Below are 22,412 nucleotides of genomic sequence, written 5' to 3' on the forward strand. Positions count from 1 at the left end.
AATAATCGTGAAGAGAATTATTACACGATATAAGCAACCGACACTGATGAAATGGAACAATAACAAATCGTATTACCGACGGACACTTGCAGAAACGACCGTAGTTAAGCACTATATTTGTTTTTGTTAGAAAATATATTTTTTAAGAGAAACACTCGCGCTATTTGCTCACTAAATGACGGTACGTACCTTTCACTAATAAATAAATATTTATTAAATAAATATGTGATGTTGACCAGGTGATTGTTTGTATTTTCTTTTGAGTTTTCCCCTTGTGATGTTGACGAAGTCAAACCTTGTATAAATAGGGAAGAAGAAGAGCCAATTAGTATTTTTTGTTGCTGGAAACAGGAATCTCGGCTCGAAGTGACAAAAATGTTGAGTAGCAATGTAAATAAGAAATAAATAAAACACAATAATTATAATTTTGAAATAAAAATTGGCGGTTTTATTTGTTATTAGTCGAAAAACTAATACTTATCTTGTATTTACAATGGCGTTGCTGGTGATGTTAATTGGACGAAGATCCGAAAAACAAGAAGAGAGTTTATTGAAAAAACGAGAAAGCCTAGTTATCCCAAGAGCGGCAGCTGTTTTTACCCGTTATAATTTGTCATCGTTAAAATTTGAACGAAAATTCAATGTTGGACAAAAGAGTACTGTGACAAATTATAGAAATAGGAAAAAGGATCGCATTTCATACTCTATACTAAATTGAACTTGTACAGATTAATGAACTCAAAAAACCATATGTCTTTTGTTTTCGTAGTACATCAATAATTTTTGTACACATATAGAGAAAAATATACTGACTCCGAATACGTTCGCGATCAAGTTTTTGGTTGATGCACGCAAAAGTTATTGAGGTTTTAAATTTGGGTATAAGAAATCAATCTTAAAATTACGTCCTTTATCATATTGACAAAAAATTTTCATATATGACTTCCTACGTAAAATATGAATATGCAGATATTATAATAACCACGAAAAAGTTGCACATTTTCGAGAAATAGGAGATAACGTCATTATTTTCAGTATATTAATGACATGTATCCACTTACAAATTAACCTTAAAATATCTGCATAATCTGAACACCACGATAAATCAAATTATATCGAAATCACTTAAGTCGGCGTAGCGGTTTGTAAATGACCGTTACAATAAAACGTGATATTGAGGACAATTGTTTGTTTTCGCTTCGAAGAAATAATGTCATCATATTTATTTGTTTAATTTTATACAAGAAATTTCAGACAAAAATGTTGTGTTATATAATAAAACGATATTGTGAAATATACATTTTAAATTGCGTAATTCTCAAAATCATTTAATGTGAATGCGGTTTCCAGGAAGTACTGAAGTTTATCTTCCCAAAAACTCGTAAAACGCGAATAATTTCCGAAAAGTCTATATGCCTTTAACGCGCATCCGATTTCGGCGTGCATCCTAAAAAAATACATCGATGTATACATATTTCAAGGCGGTCCATTAAGGACCATGGATGAACCAGCTCACACTATTTTTGAAATAAATTGGGTACAACTTTCTTTCGGCTGAAGTATTAAAATTTCTGTTTTCACAAAAGTTCAAAATCGGTATCAGGCTATTTATTGAAACGGAAATGATCCACAGAAAATGCAAATTAAATCCGCGATATCTTCAAAAAACATTTTGTGCAAAAATTCGCCCGAAAAATAGTGTTTTTAGAAATATGATCTAACAAGAAATTCACCATTGAATGAGCATTTTTTTGAAGCTGTGCATACTACAGAAACAAAATATATGTCAAATTAAATAAATAAATAAAATAAATAAAACAAAACATATGTCAAATTAAATATATGTCAATTATAAACGATTTTTCAGAAATTACTGTTTGCGTATTAAAGCTCGAAATTATATAAAAACACTCAAAATCGAACTTCAAAATGTCAGTGCCACTTAAAGTTAGATGCATTTAAAATTTTGAAAAATGATACATAAGAAACGTCATCTATATTTTGTCGGCTTCTAGTTTTTCTTTGACGTGAACACCGAAAAATGAGTAGTATAACGTAAGGTCACACTAGGCAAATATTTGGCGAAAAGTGTCAAATATATCTTTGCCATAATATGACCACAAAATGTCAAACACAAAAACAGCGTATTCTAGGCACAAAATTATTTAACAACAAACGAAATTTTGCGTGATTTGCCCACAATGTGAACGCCTACCTTCATATATTTGCCTTATTTTTCGGCAGTATGTATTGTATGTTCATCACAAGCCAAATAAATTGCTTTACGCTCAATGGCAAACACAAAAACATCGTATTTTGGGCACAAAATTATTTAACAACAAACAAAATTTTGCGTGATTAGCCCCCAATGTGAACGCCTACCAACATATATTTGCCTTATTTTTGGGCAGTATGTATTGTGTGTTCATCATAAGCCAAATAAATTGCTTTACGATAATTACGTCATTAACCTGTATTGATGACTCATCTTTCTCTTTTCCTCTTGCTATGTTGTGTGATCATATTGTATTCTCTCTCATTCCCTCTTATTGTTTTATGCCGTCCGTCTGTTCCATATTTTCTTTCGTCTTCCCCAATTTAGTCCATTTATAAGACCTTGATGACTCTGAAAGTTTATTGACCCCTAAAATCAATAGCGCGTGTGTCCCATATTTGTTCTTCCCCCTCCTTTGTTCCGCAAATATTTCTCGTAAGCTTATGTGTGTTTTGCCCCTTTCCCTACCCACTTGTTTTCTTTTGTCTTCCCAATTTTAATGTAAACAAATATAATGTTTAAAAGCGAGGGAAAATTTTAAAAAATGCATTTAGTTTAAAAAATCTGCACACTGAGTGAAATTAAAAAAAAATGGAATTGAACACCCAATATTTGAATGTTTTCATGGAGGAGGAAAACGAACATTTAGAAGCATTCAACAGAATAATAAAAGAGTATGAGCAATAAAAACTCAAGACAGCGAAACAAGGAGATGTGGAATCCATAACAAAAAATTTATGATTGAAGATGGATTCGAAGGAGGGAGCAGCAGTAGCGATCAGTACAGGCAGGAAACGGAGTCCACAACGCTAGATGATCAGGAGAACATCGGGAATGAGGAGGACATATAAAGTTACCCACTCATACCAGAAGGACAATCCCTACGGACATTGGATCCTAACGATCCATGGTTTGAAAATTAGAAATATTATTATAAAAAACTAGCTGACCTGGCAAACGTTGTTTTGCCTTAGTTATAAGTATATTTCATTTTTAACCAAATTCTTGATTTGTTTTCAGATTGCCTTTATAAATTTGTATATGTTTGCAATATATTGGCCAATGTTTGGCCAATGTTGGCGCCGTATACCTTCTTTTAATTGTAAATGCCAGTTTTATATCTTAACTCTAAATCGTGAAATGTTTAAATCGGATTTGTTATATCCTCACATTTTTAGCAACTTGATTTCAATTTTACTTTTGAATAAGTTGTTGTTTGTGGTTACATAGGTCCACATCCAAAATTCAAATTGTTTGCAAAAAAGAAAAAGAAACATTGTCGAATTTTTTGACAAATATGAACATTAGATTTCATGTCCAATAGCTTAGGCTCTGAAGAAAATAAGACACAACTAAAAATATCTGACGGGGATACAAATATTGATATCATTACCATTATGTTCGTCGATGTTAATGATCGCATTTTTAGTATTAGATCATTTGCCTTATTTTTGGGCAGTATGTATTGTATGTTCGTCATAAGCCAACCAAAACAGCGTATTTGGGCACAAAATTATTTAACAACAAACAATTTTGTGCCCAAATTTTTGGCGTGATTTTCCCACAATGTGAACGCCGACCAACATATATTTGCCTTATTTTTGGGCAGTATATATTGTATGTTCATCATAAGCCAAATAAATTGCTTTACGCTAATGACGTCATTAACCTGTATTGATGACTCATGTTTCTCTTTTCCTCTTGCTATGTTGTGTGATCATATTGTATTCTATCTCATTCTCTCTTATTGTTTTATGCCGTCCGTCTGTTCCATATTTTCTTTAGTCTTCCCCAATTTAGTCCACTTATATGATCTTGATGACTCTGAAAGTTTATTGACCCCTGAAATCAATAGCGCGTGTGTCCCATATTTGCTCTTCCCCCCTCCTTTCTTCCGCATATTTCTCGTAAGCTTATGTGTGTTTCCCCTTTCCCTACCCACTTGTTTTCTTTTGTCTTCCCAATGTGGTCCATTCGTATGACCTTGATGACCCTGAATCAATACCGCTTGTGTCCAAAGGGGGAATTCTTCCGTATTTTTCCGTAAGCTTATTGAAGCATGATTGAATCTTTGTTGTTGTGGCCAATATGAATCTACTGTTTGTAGTTTGTTAGAATTTACAAGATGTAATATCTGTCCATTGAAGCATATTTGAATCTTAATTCTCTTATCAGCAAGTGTTTGTTGCTATGATTTGAGAGGCGCCCATCGGTCTCTAAATTCTACCAAGACCATGCGCCTGTCCCACCATTGATTATCTGATTGATTTGCAAGATCATTATTCCATGAAATTTTAATTTTCTTTAGGTTTTTTTAATTGTATATTTGTAAATGCATTGAATTTGAAAACCCTATATTTTGTAGTATAAGCATAGTTAGTGATATTTATACATATTGAGAAAATATAGTAGTTAAAAAAACAATTTTTCTTTCTTACTAATACTTTGTTCTATAATAATCATGCTACATTTTTCAAAAATGCAAAATTTCTATGATGAAAAAATGCTAGATTTTGGGAAGCATTACATGATTGATCCTTATCAATCAGATATTTAATGTAAACAAATATGATGTTTAAAAGCGAGGGAAAATTTGAAAAATATTGTTTGAAACATCTGCACATTGAGTGAAATTGAAAAAAAAATTGAGTTGAACACCCAATATTTGAATGTTTTCATGGAGGAGGAAAACGAACATTTAGAAGCATTCAACTGAATAATAAAAGAGTATGAGCAACAACAACTCAAGACAGCGAAACTGCGAGATGTGGAATCCATAACAAAAAAATTATGATTGAAGATGGATTCGAAGGAGGGAGCAGCAGTAGCGATGAGTACACGCAGGAAACGGAGTCCACAACACTAGATGATGAGGATACCATCGGGAATGAGGACGACATTAGAAATGAGGAGGACATCAATTTTGACGCCGTATACCTTCTTTTAATTGTAAATGCCACTTTTATATCTTAACTCTAAATCGTGAAATATTGAAATCGGATTTGTTATATCCTCACATTTTTTTAGCACCTTAATTACAATTTAACTTTTGAATAAGTTGTTGTTTGTGGTTACATAGGTCCACATCCAATATTCAAATTGTCGGCAAAAAAGAAAAAGAAACATTGTCGAAATTTTTGACAAATATGAAGAAAATAAGACACAACTAAAAATATCTGACGGGGATACTAATATTGCTATCATTATCATTATTTTCGTCGATGTTAATGATCGCATTTTTAGTATTAGAACACACACATAGGAAATTGGAAGTTTTGCTCTAATGAACTCATATGTCTTGAAAAACAACAATTTATTTAGCTCGATACAATAATTGGGGAATTACTTAATACATATGTTTTGGCGGATTCTCAAAATTCGTTTGCATATTTTTCTAATCTAAGTTTTTTGAGTCGTCAAAATCGGTGCAGACTTTCTTGAATTATGAACGATGTAACTAACACAACGTTCGATTATTCCAATTTCCTTTTTCACATCTTTAAGAGTACATTTGGGGAACCATAAAGGCACACATAAGTTGGACACAAACAGCATGTAATGTGGAATTGCCTCCAAGTAGGATTTGAATTTAAATGTATTCTTCCCCAATATAAGAAAATGTTCAATAATACCTTCGTGTTTTGTTGGCGTATTTGTAATCGTATATAGCGAATTACTAACATCATTGAACTATATTGAATATATTGATAGAAGTTTTCGTTTTTACTAAAACATAAAAACGTATTTCTATGTATTGGCAATTTTCTAAAAAATATTCCTGGTGTTGTTTTCTATTAAGGACACGATCAAGTTTCGGTCAGTGGCCCAGATATCACATGGGATATGTGTTGTATTTATAAGTTCAAAACAAATTGTTCCATTATTTGTGTTTTTAAGCATCGTTATCCAATTTTAAGTATTTGGAAAGTAGTAACAAAATATCTCTTGCCTTTAATTCGGTATTCCCCATAGTGCAAGAAACTTCCCTCATAATAATGGAACCGCTTAATATTTACTTTGCCATGTCTTGCTGTGTTTTATTTGAGAAAAATTTCACAACCTATACATACCATGCAAATTTCTTCACATAACATAACTTATATTTTCAAAATAATAAATTTTTGAATTTTGAGTTTTATGCCTTTTAGAGCGAAGAATCATTCATGTAAATGTTTTTTATTAATTTATCTTTCGAGATGAGCTACATGATCGGAGTTGCAATGAAAAGGAAAGCCAGAGAGATACTACATTCCCACCATTATGCGACGCGTTTCGCCGTTGGTTAAGCGGCTCAACATGCATATGCAATGGGCAATGTGGCTTACAAACGTCTTTACTTGATAAGTTGTATTTATGTCGACTATTGTTGCGAAATGCATCTACGGCATCACACCTGAACATTCCTTTTCAGAGCAGATTTTTCTTGTAGTGACGGACTTTCAACGGTATGCAACTGCATATTGTGCAACCATAGGAAGATAAAGAGGTGGCTTTGAACGCTAAGGCGCCGGACAACAATTTATATAAAATATATTTATATATGTTATGGTATTGGGTTTTGATGCAAGCTTCTTGTTCGAAGTACTAAGAGTTTGTTATATAATTGTAATAAACTATCGCTTATATATTTTGTGGAATTGGGTTTTTCCCACTGAGAACCTAAAAATATGTTTTTCTCACGTTATCCTACACTATCGTTAGCTATTGAATAGTTCTACGACTTTTAAGGATTTATAACGGAAATTCGTTCACAAAGTGAGAGCTTTTTCGTTTTCATACTATTTTCTATAAAATGCATGCTAAGAGCCATTGCAAATAAATGTGATGAATAAGTAAAAATTGAGTGATTTAATTCGAAGAGGATAAAAAAAGACATCATCACATTGTTTTACTATGCACACACTTATTTTCAAATTTCACTTTATTAACGTGTTAAAAAATGTCCAATAACCCTAAACATACTGTAAATTGGAGGATGACCGTAATATAGGCCGCACTGAAACGAGGGCCAATGTTAATAATTTTTGGTAAACCAAAATAAAAAAAGTACAGCCGATTCGGTTAAAAAATGTTTTAACAATACTCAAAATACGAGGTACCGTTACATAAGAGCTACCGTAAAAAGTGGACCAATATTGACCATTTTTGATAGGTAGCAAAATTGGTTAAAATACTTGTCCATAATTGCCAACATACTGAAATTTTTATTGCATAGATTTTTGGGGGCTACACTGAAAAGTGGTTCAATATTTATAATTTTTGATACAGACATTTAATATCTAATGAGAACCCAAAATATCAAATAACAGCCAATTCAGTTCAAAACGTGTTCAAAATAGAGAAAATTTGGAGGTACCTTTATATGGGGGATATGCCTAAACGTCGATTGATATAGCTCTGGCACTTCTGTGCAAATGTTTGGACATTTGGCTCAGTTTCTGCCCAGATCGTCTTAAAATTTTACACTGATCAAGAATATAAATATTTCATGGTGTCAGAAACGATTTTTTTTTAAAAACATACAACGATGGAGGGTGTAAAAATGGGTAAAAATATGATGAAGCCAACAATTGCTTTGTCTTTTGCTAATTTGTGACTAAAATGCACCATTGTGCTCAACGACTGATTTAAATAAGTTAAAATATTAGGTTGTCAAAGTTTGGTTCAAATCCGATGGTCTATTCCCAATTAATTTTTAGCAAACTTTAGACCATTTTGTGGGGCAGGCACCAGAAGGAGTGAACCGATATTCCCCATATTCGAACTAGATTTTAGTTTGAAAGAAATATTACGATGTGCACAGCTTGGACCAAATCGGACATTCTGTTCGCTTTATATTAGATTTATGAATATTCAATATGTTGAATATTCAAGAAGTAGAGGACCGATAGAATTGGTAAAAATATTGCGTTGTGAAAAGTTTGGATGAAATTGGCTATTGAGTTACAAGTTTTCGAAATATTGACTCTTTGTAGGGGAGATACTAGAAGAAGTGGAATAATGAGTCCCATCTTCCAGCATTATACATGTTTCGTTAAAATATTAGGTTTTGCAGAGTTTAGTTGAAATCGGATAGTCAGTTCGCATTATATTATAAAATTAATTTTCATCAAAATGTTGACCATTTTGTGGGGTAGCTTGATTTAAGTTTGGAAGAACTTTTATGATGCGCAAAGTTTGAAGGAAATCGGTTACTCCCTTCGAGAGTTATCTCACAAACACGCAGACGGACGGCGGATATTTGTAAATAAGTCCAATTTGTGTGAAACGGATTTGGTCCAAAGAACCATGGAGTATAAAATCAATATTTCGATGAGGCAGAAATCTGCCGTAGCAAAGTATATATACCCTCACTAGCCGTAAGGCGGAGCTTATAATAAAAAAATTTTCTTTTAATCTATGCATCAACAATTATAGATTATTATAGAAATCACAATTGCAGTTTCACTAAACAACTTAGTAATTTTGCAAAAATGTACGTAATTATTTCTTAAGGATATAATGATACGAAATATCTAATATCTGTATAAAAATTAAAAATCAATCCTCATTTCGCCCCCCCCCCCTGGCTACGTCGGTGGCGGACATGATAACTTCTAGCTGGAACATCGGAATCCGAAAATTCCAAATGTCCGGCTCTCGTATGAACAAGGATTATTCACTTTGCACAACAATTAACAAAATTGGGGAACTTTGTTTTTTTTTTGGAAATTGGCTATTTTTGGCCACAAACTAAGTTAAAAAATAAGGAAGATCTTCACCGATTGGCATTATCCTAGTTCATACGAGAGCTATACACTCCCAGAAAAACGTGTCAAAAATTGGAACCCATTGGATTATTAGTTTTTGACTTATCGTGCCCGCCATTCGTAAAACACTACTTCCAGAAAAATGCGTTTAAAGTTTACTCTTGCCGTCGCTCTAATCTGGAGCTTCTACAATGTTTTTCAACCTATATCGCTATGATTATGCATTGCGGATCCCTGGTGAATATTCAATTTGTTATGAGTTTTCCATGTTTCAGTACGGGTAATTTCCTATCGCAGTTCCCATTCCATTTCGCAAAACGCAAATCGGTCTCGTATGGAAAGAAGGAATTCATGTGAATGCTACAGTAGATACAGGTGCTACAAGATGTTTTATCGGCAAGGCATTTGCTGGTAAGATCAAGAGAAGTAGTACAAAGCTTCGCCATAGCGCCATTGTGACACTAGCAGACGGAACAAATCAACAAGTCGACAACAGGAGAGAAGATGCTCATTATGGATGAGACCACTCGGTTTGGATTGGTTGGTGAGGTGTAACGCTCAGATCAAATGCGCGGGGTTAACCTGCAAATTCGAGAGACCGATTGCAAAATGTGTTGAGATAGTGGTGAAGAATCTGAACCTTATTGCGAAGAAGTGGGGGCGCCACCGCTGGAGCCAGGCGACCACTCACAGGCAGAAGAACCACAGACCGAGGAGAGGACAGAAAGTGTCCTAATCAGAAAGTGTCTTAATCAGGAGACCCCAGTCTCCAAGAACAACAAAGAATTCAAGTTTTCCCAGAAGAGGAACTACAGAAATTTAGAGATATGCAAAGGAAAGTATGCATGGATATCCTTCATCTGAACAGCAAATGCGACCCAGATGCATATGCGTTGGCCAGGATACCCTACATATTGGATAGATTGAAAGAACCCAGATACGTTTGTAGTCTGGATTTAAAGTATGGATACTGGCAGATTCCAATGAAAGAAAGCAGTAAGAAGTATACAGCCTTTACAGTTGCCGGTCGCGATATGTACCAATGGAGAGTAATGCCGTTCGGACTTCACTCTGCACCTGCCATTTTTCGACGAGCTTAAGACAGTACAATTGGTCCTGACTTGGAACCGCATGCGTTTGCCTCGACGACAGTCACCGGCAAGACCCTCGAAGAACACTAAAAGAATCTAAGTGAAGTATTCGGGCGACTTAGAAGGGGAAACCTTAAAATTAATCCACAAAAGTGTGAGTTCTTCAAGCGCGAGACCAAGTACATGGGACATGATGGAAGAAGTTAAACTTAAACCAGATAAATTCTGAGACTTCGCTATTGGAGATAAGCAATTATTCCGGTATATTGCAAGACACCCCAAGGATGAAGACTGTACACCAAGGAAACTTTGTGTGGCGACACATTTGCGTGAACGAGCGTTGGAAGAGAATCATAGTCAGCCGGTAGCCGGAAACTTTAGAATCCGAATAACTATCAAAATAGTTTGCAACAGATATTATTGGCCGAGTATGGTTCGCGATGTGGCGAACTTTGTCCGTAGATGACAGTCGTGTCAGCAGTATAAACCCTGTCAAGTTGCTCCAGCGGGTGTTGGTTACAATACCTGAGGAGTCTTGGGTCACTGTTTGTGGTGACTTTGTAGGCCCTTTGCCAATAACAAAGTACGGTAACACAATGCTGCTTGTGTTTTTCGACCGATTTATAAAGTGGATTGTGCTAGTGCCTATGCGGAAAGCCACCGCAGAGGGAGTTCTTAAAGCATTTCGAGAGCATATCCTAGCAAGGTTTGAAACGCCTTAAGTGTTTATAACCGACAATGGAAGCCAATTCACAAGTAAATGTCTTAGCAAATATTTACAAGAGTTAGGTGTTCGCCACCAATTTACAGCACCCTACACCCCTCAGGAGAACCCTACCGAACGAGCGAATCGCACCAACAAGACGATGATGGCCCAGGTGGCACGTAATCAGCATAACAAGTGGGATGAATGTATTCCAGAGATTAGCCTCTCCCTTAACACGAGTAATTCGGAATCCACCGGGTATAGACCAGCATATTTAGTCCAAGGCCGAGTACCCCGTTTACCCGCCGCGCTGTATGATGAAGTTGAGTTGGGCACCAGTACAGCCAAGCATAACCCGGAGAGCAAAGCCAAAGAGTTGCAAGAAATATACAAGATAGTCCGGCACCATTTGTGTAGATCAGCCAAGGACAAACGAATACATTATAATTTAAGGAGAAGACCATGGAAACCAATGATAGGAGATTTGGTTTTGGTAAGGCAGCACCCCTTGTCAAAAGCAGTGGCAAGTTATGCAGCGAAGTTGGCACCAAAGTATGATGGCACGTACGAGGTCCTCAATTTTGTTTCGCCTGTAATAGTTCGCGTCCGTGATTCGCTTACGTACGGCTGTCGTAACGCGCATGTAAGTGAACTTATGCCCTTTGTGGATACTAACAGTAAGTACAAATACACGGCCGACCGTGGTTCACCCGTGATAAGGAGTGGGCAGTGTAAGGAAGAAAATCGACCCATATTTTCGTCCACACCAGAAACACAGTTAAAAAATAATAATTTGGATTTTGAAGTAATTAACAAAAATAAATTAATAATTTTATTTGAAAATATTATTTTGTGGAAACTTCTTATAATAGCCTAAAATTTAATTTTAGTATATTTTGTATATTGTGAAATAGAGTAGTGCAGTTGCGACGAAAATGTTTAGCAAAAAATGTAAATTTCAGTAGTGTTGGCGGTTTATTTGGGATACCATTTGTATTTTGTTTTTGCAAAATAGTCAGGCTGAATCCCAGTTTGTTGTTTTTATAAAAAAAAACAACTATTTATTAGTGGGGAATGTATGGCATTGTTTGCCGAGGGGTAAGGCAGGGAAGACTATAGTTTCGGATCACGCCACTGATCCTCATCAGTTCCCTTAGTTTTTTGTTGGGATATTCTCCCAGAAGCTATTGCTTCTATACAAAAAACCTTTCATACCCAAATGTCTCTTGTAACAAAGCGAAGTACTTAGCTGACCAACGACATAAACTGCATGAGAATTTCGCTGGAGCCTCACTTCGAGGTTAACAAGGCATTTACAAACAATACCACACCTTTCCCACTGTTGTGTGTTGTCACATCGCGACAAATGCACACAACGACTTTGTTGGTGTTGCTAGTGTACAGCAACAACCCAAACAGTTTAACCGTGCCTGCGTCTACAACTTCAGTAGTGTTGGCGGTTTATTTGGGATACCATTTGTATTTTGTTTTTGCAAAATAGTCAGGCTGAATCCCAGTTTGTTGTTTTTATAAAAAAAAAACAACTATTTATTAGTGGGGAATGTATGGCATTGTTTGCCGAGGGGTAAGGCAGGGAAGACTATAGTTTCGGATCACGCCACTGATCCTCATCAGTTCCCTTAGTTTTTTGTTGGGATATTCTCCCAGAAGCTATTGCTTCTATACAAAAAACCTTTCATACCCAAATGTCTCTTGTAACAAAGCGAAGTACTTAGCTGACCAACGACATAAACTGCATGAGAATTTCGCTGGAGCCTCACTTCGAGGTTAACAAGGCATTTACAAACAATACCACACCTTTCCCACTGTTGTGTGTTGTCACATCGCGACAAATGCACACAACGACTTTGTTGGTGTTGCTAGTGTACAGCAACAAACCAAACAGTTTAACCGTGCCTGCGTCTACAACTTCAGTAGTGTTGGCGGTTTATTTGGGATACCATTTGTATTTTGTTTTTGCAAAATAGTCAGGCTGAATCCCAGTTTGTTGTTTTTATAAAAAAAAAACAACTATTTATTAGTGGGGAATGTATGGCATTGTTTGCCGAGGGGTAAGGCAGGGAAGACTATAGTTTCGGATCACGCCACTGATCCTCATCAGTTCCCTTAGTTTTTTGTTGGGATATTCTCCCCAGAAGCTATTGCTTCTATACAAAAAACCTTTCATACCCAAATGTCTCTTGTAACAAAGCGAAGTACTTAGCTGACCAACGACATAAACTGCATGAGAATTTCGCTGGAGCCTCACTTCGAGGTTAACAAGGCATTTACAAACAATACCACACCTTTCCCACTGTTGTGTGTTGTCACATCGCGACAAATGCACACAACGACTTTGTTGGTGTTGCTAGTGTACAGCAACAAACCAAACAGTTTAACCGTGCCTGCGTCTACAACTTCAGTAGTGTTGTCAAAAAAACAAAAAACTAAGGGAACTGATGAGGATCAGTGGCGTGATCCGAAACTATAGTCTTCCCTGCCTTACCCCTCGGCAAACAATGCCATACATTCCCCACTAATAAATAGTTGTTTTTTTTTATAAAAACAACAAACTGGGATTCAGCCTGACTATTTTGCAAAAACAAAATACAAATGGTATCCCAAATAAACCGCCAACACTACTGAAGTTGTAGACGCAGGCACGGTTAAACTGTTTGGTTTGTTGCTGTACACTAGCAACACCAACAAAGTCGTTGTGTGCATTTGTCGCGATGTGACAACACACAACAGTGGGAAAGGTGTGGTATTGTTTGTAAATGCCTTGTTAACCTCGAAGTGAGGCTCCAGCGAAATTCTCATGCAGTTTATGTCGTTGGTCAGCTAAGTACTTCGCTTTGTTACAAGAGACATTTGGGTATGAAAGGTTTTTTGTATAGAAGCAATAGCTTCTGGGGAGAATATCCCAACAAAAAACTAAGGGAACTGATGAGGATCAGTGGCGTGATCCGAAACTATAGTCTTCCCTGCCTTACCCCTCGGCAAACAATGCCATACATTCCCCACTAATAAATAGTTGTTTTTTTTTTTTTATAAAAACAACAAACTGGGATTCAGCCTGACTATTTTGCAAAAACAAAATACAAATGGTATCCCAAATAAACCGCCAACACTACTGAAGTTGTAGACGCAGGCACGGTTAAACTGTTTGGTTTGTTGCTGTACACTAGCAACACCAACAAAGTCGTTGTGTGCATTTGTCGCGATGTGACAACACACAACAGTGGGAAAGGTGTGGTATTGTTTGTAAATGCCTTGTTAACCTCGAAGTGAGGCTCCAGCGAAATTCTCATGCAGTTTATGTCGTTGGTCAGCTAAGTACTTCGCTTTGTTACAAGAGACATTTGGGTATGAAAGGTTTTTTGTATAGAAGCAATAGCTTCTGGGGAGAATATCCCAACAAAAAACTAAGGGAACTGATGAGGATCAGTGGCGTGATCCGAAACTATAGTCTTCCCTGCCTTACCCCTCGGCAAACAATGCCATACATTCCCCACTAATAAATAGTTGTTTTTTTTTTATAAAAATAACAAACTGGGATTCAGCCTGACTATTTTGCAAAAACAAAATACAAATGGTATCCCAAATAAACCGCCAACACTACTGAAGTTGTAGACGCAGGCACGGTTAAACTGTTTGGTTTGTTGCTGTACACTAGCAACACCAACAAAGTCGTTGTGTGCATTTGTCGCGATGTGACAACACACAACAGTGGGAAAGGTGTGGTATTGTTTGTAAATGCCTTGTTAACCTCGAAGTGAGGCTCCAGCGAAATTCTCATGCAGTTTATGTCGTTGGTCAGCTAAGTACTTCGCTTTGTTACAAGAGACATTTGGGTATGAAAGGTTTTTTGTATAGAAGCAATAGCTTCTGGGGAGAATATCCCAACAAAAAACTAAGGGAACTGATGAGGATCAGTGGCGTGATCCGAAACTATAGTCTTCCCTGCCTTACCCCTCGGCAAACAATGCCATACATTCCCCACTAATAAATAGTTGTTTTTTTTTTTATAAAAACAACAAACTGGGATTCAGCCTGACTATTTTGCAAAAACAAAAAAATGTAAATTCTAATGAAGATGTAAACATGTCTTGGTCCTTTATATAAAAAAATTATTTTAAGGAAAACTCGAAATAAAAAGCCGTCGTGGCCCTTAATATGATTTTGCTAACCTCTGACCAAATTATGTCAGAGGTTAGCAAAATCATATTAAAAATGTCTTGGTTTGATTTTTCGCGACTGCACTTTCGGAAATGAAACTCCCAATATTTTCTATAATCTTTATTTCGAGCTTGTTGCGCTTCTTCTGATAACTGCCCAATATGTATAAGGGCATTTGACACAATTTCGGTTCCATGAATAAAAAACTTGTGCAAAGTGGTAGGCATATTGTACCAAGGATACGTTTCAACAAAAATTCGTTCTGTTTTGTGTGCATATATTTGATATTTTTATACCCTCCACCATAGTATGGAAGGTATATTAATTTTGTCATTCCGTTTGTAACTCATCGAAATATCCATTTCCGACCCTATAAAATACATATATATATCCTTGATCAGGGTAAAATTCTAAGACGATCTAGCCATGTCCGTCCGTCCGTCTGTTTTAATCACGCTATCTTCCGAAGGAATTTAGATAGGATGCTGAAATTTTGCACAGGTTTGTTTTTTGTCTGCAGGCAGGTCAAGTTCGAAGATGGGATATATCGGTCCACGTTTAGGCATAGCTGCCATATAACAGTAACTCCCAATTTTCGGTATTTTGGGGTTCTTGAGCGCGTTTTTCATCCGAATACACTGAAATTTTGTGCATTGGGTTCATATTGGATACTTAATGTCTCCACTAAAAACTATAAATATAGGCCCACTTTTTCTGATAGCCCCCATATATAAGTTCGAGAACCGCTCTTGTCATCACTTGATGCTAACAAAATCGGCCATATCTTCAAGAGTTGTTGAGATTTTCACTTGAAATTTCGTATGGAAATTCTAGAACTAGAGAAGATTATAATAAAATCAAATTCTTTATTTCCTCTTCAACGCTCTTGATATCACTAATTGGCACATATGCGGTTTCTTTGACAAATTTTCAAGAGCCTGCAAAATCTAGTTGAAGACGGCCGTGGATTTTGGCAAATTACCTTCTCCTAAAATATAATCCTAAGTGGTACACTTGTGGTTAAAAAACTGATGAATCCCTAGAATTCGATCCATGAAAGGCTTGTTTGTATGAGCTATGGCCAGAGCTTCCATAAAAGCCCCATCAAACTAGAGTAGATTATAATAAAATCAAAATAATTTTTAACACCGAGAATAAGGGGGTTCCCTCAAGGCATTGCAACCTTGTGAAACTGATTTCTTTTCGACCACGTTAAAACCACGACCACGTTAACACCAAAAGCAGCCAAAGCTTGTGTATTGGAAATTTTCAAGGTAAAAAGTGGTTGTTTCAAATTGTTTTTCTAAATTTATTCCCTTGCAACACCTTTCATATATAGCTCGCAACACTTTTGATTCCTCGACATAACCTTTGCTTTGTAATTTAACCTGTGAAACATAAAGTAACTCTGGTAATGGCATGTTTTTTTATACCATCCACCATAGTATGGAGGGTATACTAATTTTGTCATTCCGTTTGTAACTCATCGAAATATTCATTTCCGACCCTATAAAGTATATATATATATTCTTGATCAGGGTAAATTTCTAAGACGATCTAGCCAAGTCCGTCCGTCTGACTGTTGTAATCACGCTATCTTCTGAAGGAACTGAGATAGTGTGCTGAAATTTGGCATAGGGTAGTCTTTTGTCTGCAGACAGGTCAAGTTCGAAGATGGGATATATCGGTCCACGTTTAGGCATAGCTCCCATATAAGGGTACCCCCCAATTTTCGGTATGTTGGAGTTCTTGACCGTGTTTTTCAACTGAATTCGCTAAAATTTGGTACGTTGGGTTCTTATTGGGTACTAATGTCTCCACAAAAAATTATAAATATAGGTCCACTTTTTCTGGTAGCCCCTATATAACGGCACCTTATAACTTTCAGTATTTTGGGGGCTTTGATCGTATTTTTACATCGAATTGGCTGTTATTTAGTATTTTGAGTTCTTAATAGGTACCAAATTTCTCCACAAAAATTTTTTTCGGGTAGCCCCCTAATAAGGGTACCCCCAATATTCGGTATGTTAGGGTTCTTGAGCGCCGGATTCGCTGCAATTTGGTATTTTGCAGTCGTATATGTTAACAAATTCCCCTACCAAAAATTATTTCTATTCGCCCCCTTTTTGGGGTACTCCCCATATTACCCCCTTGTTATACCCTCCACCATGGTATGGAGGGTATATTCATTTCGTAATTCCGTTTGTAACTCATCGAAATATTCATTTCCGACCCTATAAAGTATATATATTCTTGATCAGGGTGAAATTCGAAGTCGATCTAGCCATGTCCTTCCGTCTGTTGTAATCTCGCTATCTTCTGAAGGAATTGAGATAGGGTGATGCAATTTTGCATAGGTTTGTCTTTTGTCTGCAGGCAGGTCAAGTTCGAAGATGGGATATATCGGTCCAAGCTTAGTCATAGCTTCCATATAACGGTACCCGCCAAATTTCGGTATTTTGAGGTTCTTGAGGGCGTTTTTCAGCCGAATTCGCTGAAATTTTGTACATTGGGTTCTTATTGGATACTAAATAGGATAGGTCCATCTTTTCTGGCAGCCCCCATATAACGGTACCTTCTAATTTTCAGTATTTTGGGGGTTTTTGGTCGTATTTTTCCACCGAATTGGCTGGTTTCTATCTTTCAGTATTTTGGGGGTTTAGATCGTATTTTTACATCCAATTGGCTGTAATTTAGTATTTTGATTTCTTAATAGGTACCAAATTTCTCCGCCAAAAATTATGAATATAGGTCCATTTTTTCGGGTAACCCCCATATAAGGGTGCCTCCAATATTCGGTATTTTGAGGTTCTTAAGAGCGTTTTTCAACCGAATTCGCTGCAATTTGGTATTTTGTAGTCGTATATGGTAACAAATCTCCCTACCAAAAATTATTTATATTCGCCCCCTTTTTGGGGTAGTCCCCATATAACCCCCTTTTTATACCCTCCACCATAGTATTGAGGGTATATTAATTTTGAAATTCCGTTTGTAACTCATCGAAACATTGCAAACTTGTAAAACTGATTTCTTTTCGACCACGTTAAAAGCACGACCACGTTAACACCAAAAGCAGCCAAAGCTTGTGTATTGGAAATTTCCAAGGTAAAAAGTGGTTGTTTCAATTTTTTTTTCTAAATTTATTCCCTTGCAACACTTTTCATATATAGCTCGCAACACTTTTGATTCCTCGACATAACCTTTGCTTTGTAATTTAAACTGTGAAACATAAAGTAACGCTGGTAATGACATGGTTTTTTATACCATCCACCATAGTATGGAGGGTATATTAATTTTGTCATTCCGTTTGTAACTCATCGAAATATTCATTTCCGACCCTATAAAGTATATATATTCTTGATCAGGGTAAAATTCTAAGACGATCTAGCCAAGTCCGTCCGTCTGACTGTTGTAATCGCGCTATCTTCTGAAGGAATTGAGATAGTGTGCTGAAATTTGGCATAGGGTAGTCTTTTGTCTGCAGACAGGTCAAGTTCGAAGATGGGATATATCGGTCCACGTTTAGGCATAGTTATATGGGGACTACCCCAATATAACCCCCTTTTTATACCCTCCACCATAGTATGGAGGGTATATTAATTTTGTCATTCCGTTTGTAACTTATCGAAATATTTATTTCCGACCCTATAAAGTATATATTTTCTTGATCAGGGTAAAATTCTAAGACGATCTAGCCATGTCCGTCCGTCTGTTGTAATCACGCTATCTTCCGAAGGAATTGAGATAGGGTGCTGAAATTTTGCAAAGGTTTGTTTTTTGTCTGCAGGCTGGTCAAGATAGAAGATGGGATATATCGGTCCACGTTTAGGCATAGCTCCCATATAACAGTAACACCCAATTTTCGGTATTTTGGGGTTCTTGAGCGCGTTTCTCATCCGAATTCACTGAAATTTTGTGCATTGAGTCCGAAGTTCGGAGATGGGATATATCGGTCCACGTTTAGGCATAGCTCCCATATAAGGGTACCCCTTAATTTTCGGTATTTTGGGGTTCTTGAGCGCGTTTTTCAGCCGAATTCGCTGAAATGTGCTACATTGAGTTCTTATTGGGTCCTAAATGTCTCCACAAAAAATTATAAATATAGGTCCACTTTTTCTGGTAACCCTTATATAACGGTACCTCCCAATTTTCAGTATTTTGGGGGTTTTTCTCGTATTTTCGCCGAATTAGCTGTAATTTAGTATTTTGAGTTCTTAATAGGTACCAAATCTCTCCACAAAAAATCATGAATATAGGTCCATTTTTTCGGATATCCTCCATATAAGGGTACCCCACAATTTTCGGTATTTTGGGGTTCTTCAGCGCGTTTTTCAGCCGAATTCGCTGAAATGTGCTACATTGAGTTCTTATTGGGTCCTAAATGTCTCCACAAAAAATTGTAAATATAGGTCCACTTTTTCTGGTAACCTCCATATAACGGTACCTCCCAATTTTCAGTATTTTGGGGGTTTTTCTCGTATTTTCGCCGAATTAGCTGTAATTTAGTATTTTTAGTTCTTAATAGGTACCAGATTTCTCCACAAAAAATCATGAATATAGGTCCATTTTTTCGGATAGCCTCCATATAAGGGTACCCCCAATTTTCGGTATTTTGGGGTTCTTGAGCGCGTTGCTGCAATTTGGTATTTTGTAGTCGTATATGGTAACAAATCTCTCTACCAAAAATTATTAATATTCGCTCCGTTTTGGGGGTAGTCCCCATATAACCCCCTTTTTATACCCTCCACCATAGTATGGAGGTATATTAATTTTGTCATTCCGTTTGTAACTTATCGAAATATTCATTTCCGACCCTATAAAGTGTATATTTTCGTGATCAGGATAAAATTCTAAGACGATCTAGCCATGTCCGTCCGTCTGTTGTAATCACGCTATCTTCCGAAGGAATTGAGATAGGGTGCTGAAATTTTGCAATGGTTTGTTTTTTGTCTGCAGGCTGGTCAAGTTCGAAGATGGGATATATCGGTCCACGTTTAGGCATAGCTCCCATATAACAGTAACTCCCAATTTTCGGTATTTTGGGGTTCTTGAGCGCGTTTTTCATCCGAATTCACTGAAATTTTGTGCATTGGGTTCTTAATGGATACTTAATGTCTCCACTAAAAATTATAAATATAGGTCCACTTTTTCTGATAGCCCCCATAAGTAACAAATCAGATAACTATTTTAACATAAACAAGTGAAAAAGCGTTAAGTTCGGCCGGGCCGAACTTTCGATACCCTCCACCAAAGGTAGTTGAAATGAAAATGTAGGGAAAATACCAAAAAGTGGACCTATACCTACATTTCTACAACGCGATTATGTAAACCATAATGTGAACCATGTTCCAGAAAATGTTGATTTCATCCAACCTGTGCCTATCTTATTATTCTTCCAAACTTAGTCCAGGTTCGAAAATGTGGACTATCGGTCCACTCCCTCTGATACCTCCCACACAGGTGCTAGGCCTAAATGCGGGTTATAGTTCATGTATAGTTCATTATCGAACCTTACGTTCTAATTTTATCTCGATATCCTCCGCAGGTTAAATGATTACGACAGACTCTTAGAACCAAACCCAAAACGCGGAACAAATTAGATAACTATTTTAACATAAAAAGGGGGTTATATGATGACTTACCCAAAAAGGGGGCGAATATAAATAATTTTTGGTAGTGAGATTTGTTACCATATACGACTACAAAATACCAAATTGCAGAGAATCCGGTTGAAAAACGCGCTCAAGAACCCCAAAATATCGAATATTGGGGGTACCCTTATATGGGGGCTACCCGAAAAAATGGACCTATATTCATAATTTTTTATGGAGAAATTTGGTATATGAGAGCTATGCCTAAACGTGGACCGATATATCCCATCTTCGATCTTGCCCTGCCTGCAGATAAAAGACAACCCTATGCCGAATTTCAGCACCATATCTCAATTCTTTCAGAAGATGGCGTGATTACAACAGACGGACAGACGGACATGTCTAGATCGTCTTAAAATTTTACCCTGATCAAGAATATATAGACTTTATAGGGTCGGAAAAGAATATTTCGATGAGTTACAAACGGAATGACAAAATTAATATACCCTCCGTACTATGGTGCAGGGTATAAAAAAGAAGAAGAAAAATAACGTTATTTCTTGCTGCCTAAAAAGAACACAAAACAAGAAGAAGGAAAATAAGTGCCAAAAGTGCCTGAGTGCCAATGTTTTTAGCTTAAAATTTTGTTTTTGAAGACTACGAAGACGGCAAACGGACAAGGGAAGTTCATCAGTTCATTATAAGAGCAAAGAGCTAGGCCGAAAGAAGCTGATGAGAGAAGGATTGTACGAATAAGAAAATCCTAAGCAATTCAAACTATTATTTTACATTAGAAAAAGTGCCACATTTATAAAATAAAAATAAACAAAAAGAAAAATAAAATAAATATTGTGCAAAAAAAGGTAAATGCAATTGACAAGGGAAAAAAGGCACTAGCAACAACGGACAAAAATAATATTAATTTATTTTTAATACCGAGTTTTGTAATAAAAATGTTCTTAACTTGTTTTATAAACGAAATGGGGTATTGATCAATTGCAACAAAGAAGAAAAATTGCAACAAAGTAAAAAAGATGCAATAAGAAGAGCTTTGAAAACAAAAGAGGAAAAACAACCAATTGAAATCTCTGCAACAAATTTTATTCTTTTTTTCTGATGTATAAATATTTTCCCTTTTTTCTAGAAACAAATAACCCCTCGACTGAAAATAATAATAAAAACAAATAAAATAATAACAAAAATATGCTGCGACCAGCTGCCTGCAGCAGTGTCATCAAATATCTAGCTTGACAATAAACTATGAACACCATTATCCTCGTTGTGGTTGTCATTTTCTAAATAAATGTGCATAAACATTGCTCGTTAATTTCCACATAACAACAAAACAAGGGGGTTCTTTCCATTGTTTTCCTTGTAGTCGTCGTCTTGTTATTAACGTTGTTATTGTCGTGCGTCACATTTCCAAAAGGTATTTTTAGTTGAGTCTTCTTTCAAAGTTGAATTTCAACGTTTTCCCCGCAGTCTTACCCAATATAAGCCAAGTTTATTTGAGACGAGTTACCACCAACAACAACAGCAGCAGTGCTAAATTACAACAAAATATCATTTCCATCATTATGATCATGATTACCATAAATCCAGAATATTAACCATTTTCCATTTAAGATCAACTCATGTTTCCAAATGTGTGTTGCAGCATCAAATATTTAACCAGTTCATATTCATTATCATAATTATTGTCGTCATCAATAATAAATAGCACACATTACTGTAAAATTCACAGCACACACAGTAAATAAAGGTTTAAACTTTAAAGCTTGAAGTTAACATGGTCAAACAAACCAGCCGCTATTACGAGAG

At 36.3% G+C, this 22,412-nt stretch overlaps 1 protein-coding gene across 1 annotated transcript in view; it reads left to right on the forward strand.

Moving 5' to 3' along the window:
• Positions 1-3,583: 3,583 nt before the first annotated feature.
• The window catches only part of LOC133331084 (uncharacterized), a gene marked incomplete at its 5' end in the record, with an annotated part of 39,032 nt that continues 20,203 nt past the window's right edge, over positions 3,584-22,412 (forward strand). The window contains 2 exons of the mRNA XM_061539494.1: positions 3,584-3,742; positions 10,926-11,464. Of these exons, the coding sequence (XP_061395478.1) occupies positions 3,584-3,742; positions 10,926-11,464 (698 nt within the window). The remainder of the gene's footprint in view (positions 3,743-10,925; positions 11,465-22,412) is intronic.

This window comes from Musca vetustissima, unplaced genomic scaffold (assembly GCF_032173495.1).
Source record: "Musca vetustissima isolate MV318-11 ecotype Yass unplaced genomic scaffold, APGP_CSIRO_Mvet_v1 utg83610, whole genome shotgun sequence".
In the NCBI taxonomy this organism is placed as follows: Eukaryota; Metazoa; Arthropoda; class Insecta; order Diptera; family Muscidae; genus Musca; species Musca vetustissima.